The following is a 5,257-nucleotide window of genomic DNA, read 5'->3' on the forward strand; positions in this document are numbered from 1 at the left end:
AAAAACAAAAGAATGATATAGTGTACTATTTGTGTAACATAGTGTACGTCTTACACTTTATATGATCGCTCAGCTCTACCTTCGAGTCCTCCAAATGCCAAGACTTCCATTAATACTATTGTTGAGAGCATAGCAAACGCGAGCAAATATGTTGAAATCCAACGACCCTTATGACTCAACTGATGCCCAAGTGTTCATCTATTTACTCAGCAGTTACCAACGAGCAGTGTGTCCATATATATATTGGCCAACCTCGCCACCATTAGATCACCAAGCGAGATCTTTTCAAGTGCTTCAATATATTGAGCCAGCCATGAAGATCCCGAGCTTCTATTTACGCTCGTGGGTGCTCGTGGCTTCCTTAGTCATCCAACTGATCACGGCGATGGCCAGTGATGACGGCAGCGGCACTACATCGTCGACGGTGGGGGCGCTGAAGAGATACAACGCCATGTTCACCTTCGGTGATTCGATGGATGAGACCGGCAACATATGCGCCGCCAGCAGCAACAAGACGGAGCTCGATGTGCTGACCTGCACCCACCCGCCGTACGGCGAGACCTACTTCGGAAGGCCGTCTTGCCGGTGGTGTGACGGCCGCGTGGTTGTCGACTTCATCGGTAAGTGATCCGTTTCTACGCGAGTTTTCCAAAGTATTCTGTTTGTTTTATTAAAAAAGTACTCCCCCTGTAACGCAGTATAAGACATTTTTTGATGTATAGTTGGCTAAAATAAACGTTCTATGTTTTGTTACATTTCGTTACAGAGGGAGTAGCACGGAGCACGCATACATATTTTTCCATGATGATCTAGCTATACACATCTCAACGTAGATGTTGATATTTTTTATATACATTTAGTAAAAGATACAGAGTATAAAGTTTGACTTAGAAAAAATTCGGACATCTTATAAAAAGAACAATGCAGCATATATTAATTAGGGCGCACCAGCACAGTTCTCGACCAAATGAATATTGATCTGAGGTGCATATATATAGTCTAACTAACAATAACCAACTTTACTTAGAAGTAGACAGTTTGGACAAGGTTCACAAGGTTTGGTTGGAAGTGTTTAAAAAACTTAGAAATTATTTTTTATTAGGTGCGTCTTGTAATTTCACTAGCTAAGAGATGTGCTAGATTTGGAAACTAATACCAAAAAATATTTCTACATTATTGTATTTCCTTACAGCCCAAGAAAAGAATTTGTTCTGGCCAACATATAAAATGAAGGAACTGAAGTCATGATTCTTGTCATCTTGTAAGCAGACAATTATTATAACAAGCAATTCTTGACAAAAAAGTACTCCCTCCGTCCCAAAATTCTTGTCTTAGATTTGTCTAGATACGGATGGATCAAGTCACATTTTAGTATTAGATACATCCGTATCTAGACAAATGTAAGACAAAAATTTTGGGACGGAGGGAGTATGACCACCATGTTGAGAGAATTTTCTGTGTTTGATTGACTTGCACATCACCTGATCAGACAAAAGTTTTTTTAAAAATATTTTTATTGTCCCTGACTGCCAGCACAAGCACTTGGGCTCCCATTTGTCCCACCATCGAAAGCAAAAGGCCAAGATTTTCGGTGCGGCGTAAGCATGGCCATCACCGGCGGCACGGCCATGAACTTCTCCTTCTACAAATCTCTCGGCATCGAAGATCCGGTGTGGAACCATGGCTCACTGGACACCCAGATCCAGTGGTTCAAAGTGTTGATGCCCTCCATATGCGGGACACAACAAAGTGAGCGCATACTCCAATTTTCGTAGGTCTTTTGTCTTTGAAATGTTCGATTTATAAGTATGTCGGTCCAAATTTAATTTAAGCCAATGAAGAAGTCTAAATTAACTCGCTTCCTGCCTGTAGGTTGCCAAGTGTACCTGCGAAAATCGTTGTTCATGTTCGGTGGATACGGCGGAAATGATTACAACGTGCAGCTGCTTGAACTTGGCTTGACACCAGAGCAGGCAATGAACTACACCCCAAAGATCGTCAGTGCCATCGCTAACGGCATTGAGGTATGTATGTACCATTAACTGCAATGTTACATGCTCCAGTTAAGTTGCTCCACTGACACCTGATTTCGCCATGCATTTTTGTACACAGAAACTGATTGCTCTTGGCGCCGTGCACGTGGTCGTACCGGGCATATTCCCGACGGGCTGCCTCCCGATCTTCCTGTCCCTCTTCGGCGACGCCGCCAGCGAGACCGACTTCGACAACACCGGCTGCCTCAAGCCCTACAACCGCCTGACCGAGTACCACAACTCGTTGCTCCGGAAGCAGGTGGACGCCCTCCAGCGGAAGCACCACAACTCGGCGAGGATCATGTACGCGGACTACTACGGCCTCGTGTATCGGATGGTCCAGGAGCCAGAGAAGTTCGGTAAGTTTCCTTCGTATTCTTGTGAAATCGTGGAGAAATCTATCGATCTTATTAGGTTGGTTGTGTGGTCTTATGTCGATTGGTCCCTAGGGTTTACCAAGCCATTCGAGGCGTGCTGCGGGGCGGGAGGGGGGAAGTACAACTTCGACGTCACCGCGAGGTGCGGTATGGAGGGGGCCACCACCGCGTGCAGCGACCCGTCGACGCGGATGAGCTGGGACGGCATCCACCCAACGGAGGAGGTGAACAAGGTGATCACCGGCGCATTGCTCAGAGGACCCTATTGCACCCCTCCAATACTAGGCTGAAGCCGCCGAAGCTTATGCGTCGTCGCATGGAAACAGAGTCAGACTCAGAAAACTTGTGATCAAGCTGAGAATAAAAGCGATACACGCGCTGCTGGCGCCGTGAAATTCTCACTTATATAAATTTGTTCATATATAATACTCACTCCGTTCCACATTAATTATGGCTTAGTACAAAGTTGAACTAGGACAACTAATATGGAACGGGAGGGATACATAAGAAAAGTTCATCGTGCTAAAAATATGTACATATCTACGCCCGAATCGTTGCTAGGAGGTCTCACAAAGCGGCTAGAAACCCTAGCCGCCAACCCATTTACCGCCGCTCTTGCCGCCGCCAGAGCGCTCACCGAGCAAAGCCCATGCTGCACCCATGATGGCAGATAGGTTCTGATATGGAGAGCTTGGTGGAGCAGAGATAGCCTTTGTGTTTGGTTTGGGGCGGCGGGTTGTCCTCGTGTAGGCAGTGGTGGAGCTAGCAGGGGGTCCGCCCTCTCAAAAAAAATCATAAGAAATATGACATGTGAACGTTTTAACTAATTACCAATATCACATAAAAATAAATCAATATGATCCTACAAACACACTAAAATTCTCAGTTGATGTTATTTGGGCCAAAAATGATGTGCAAAATTATGCATGTGTTGGGTTCATCTACTGGATAGCATAGCACATAAAAAATAAACCCTCAATAAGAAATTGCGCAGTTCATACCTTAATTTTAAATTGGGTAGTTCATACCTCAAATGAGAAAAGACTATGCTGCTGCCGCCAGACTTGGGCACTGGGGCACTGGGCGGAGAAGGGATCCTCCTCGACGGCTGGGCGTCGGCCGGTGACACGCGAGAGAGGCAAGCCGGCGATGTCGAGGGTGTTCGGCGTCACGACTCGGGAGTCGAGACAAGGCGGGTGGTTGCCTGGTCCTGCTCGATGTAGTCCTTGCCTCGATCTGGACAAGGGCGTGCTGTGTTTGCGCTCGGGCCAACAGGTAAGTGTTATTGGTCCATTTTTTCCCTCTGGCCAAGTAACAAATCCATAGATATATAGGCTAATCCAAATTCTTAGGGTGGGCCGTGGCCCACCCTGTAGCTCTGCCCCTGCATGTAGGAATGATGTCCTCCCTGCCCTATCCTTGTTTCATTGGTGTGTTTAGCACGTGTGGTGGTGTGTCTCCAATGGGTCTTTTGGAATCCGGTCGGTCTTGGTCTTCGGTGAATCTGTCCGGATAGGACCGACACTCGTGGTTGCCACCGTGTTTTGATCTACATCAACGATTTCCCGGTGGGTTTAAACAAGTTTGCTCCGCTGATACGGAGGCCCGGTGGCAGCAACAAACTTTGCTCGCATCGCACTGCTGGTGGATATAGGAGGAAGATGATTTTGATAACCCTAAGGATGTGGATGTAATTTAGTTTTTTAAGGGTGTATTTGTAAGGATTTGTAATACTTCATATATGACCCTATGCCTTTCTGCCAAAAAATATATTCATCACATATAAAAGATAAGAATTGTAGTGTCTACTTTTATAGAGCTTAGAAAAATATTAAAACTTTCATGAAGACTAAAATTTAATTAATTCTTAGTCCACCGAGAATTAGAAAACTACTTATTCTTTCCCTACTTAGTTTACCACACGGTGGCAGTTGGAAGTTGCACTTTAGAACTTGCGTAGAGCGAGAGACTAGGGTTTGGAAGGCAATTAAGCTGATGTTTTATCGACTAAAGTTTATACTCACTAGGGTTCCTTCTAAGAGCTTTCCTAGTTGTCTGTCCACCCTCACCTCCGGGTGCATTTCAGCGCCAGTGAGGTGGGGGAACCCTAGTCTGGGTGGCTATATAGTCTTAGGGCAGCGTAGCTAGGTATATGGATGGCGGTAGTGAGGTGATGGTGCCATCGGCAATGAGGAATAAAATATCCCTGTCTACCCTCATTCTGCTAATGTTATTTGGCATCAATGGAGGGCGTGTGGAGCTTCAGTCGAGGTCATATTTTGGGCTTTCTTTTTATGTCTAGGTGGTCTTTAACAACATTGTTCAATGGAGCGGACAACACTACAAGAAATATGTCAACTAGTGACCTTCTGTCAGTGACCCTGGAAGAATTGGTCATAGATCTATGACCATTTGAGATCAATTGGTCAAAAGCTGTTCAGGGGGCTCCAAACCCTAAACTATAACGACCATTTTGGTCAGAAAGGTCGTAATTTCCTTACACGAAATGGTCATAAAGCAGATAGCACTGGTCCGCTGCCTTATTTCTAGCTGATCATGACCAATATTTATGGTCATAACCTTGTAAATTATGGTGGGTTGCTATGACTAGGCGCCACCTCATCAGTTTTGCCTATGTGTCATGTCCATGTGGCAGTTTTTGCCCTAGGTTGTGAAACAACCTATATTTTTGTCATTCCCAAAATTTCCAAAAAAATCTCATAAATTCTTTGGGTCATATCTTCGTCAAATATGTAAAAAAACCTTCCTTTTCTAGTTCAAAAATAATTCAAAAATATTCATTTTCCTATTTTGTTCACAACAACACTTTATGAAGGAAGTGCTATT

General features: G+C 44.8%; 1 protein-coding gene across 1 annotated transcript; it reads left to right on the forward strand.

The window, feature by feature from the left end:
• The first annotated feature begins 274 nt into the window (after positions 1 to 274).
• Positions 275 to 2,819, forward strand: LOC123154454 (GDSL esterase/lipase At5g45910-like). The gene is made up of 5 exons (XM_044573185.1): positions 275 to 620; positions 1,534 to 1,749; positions 1,873 to 2,024; positions 2,113 to 2,392; positions 2,483 to 2,819. Exons 1-5 carry the CDS (start codon positions 314 to 316, stop codon positions 2,698 to 2,700), a joined length of 1,173 nt encoding a protein of 390 aa, XP_044429120.1. The 5' UTR covers positions 275 to 313; the 3' UTR covers positions 2,701 to 2,819.
• The last annotated feature ends 2,438 nt before the right edge of the window (positions 2,820 to 5,257 follow it).

This window comes from Triticum aestivum, chromosome 7A (genome assembly GCF_018294505.1).
Source record: "Triticum aestivum cultivar Chinese Spring chromosome 7A, IWGSC CS RefSeq v2.1, whole genome shotgun sequence".
Classification (NCBI taxonomy): domain Eukaryota; kingdom Viridiplantae; phylum Streptophyta; class Magnoliopsida; order Poales; family Poaceae; genus Triticum; species Triticum aestivum.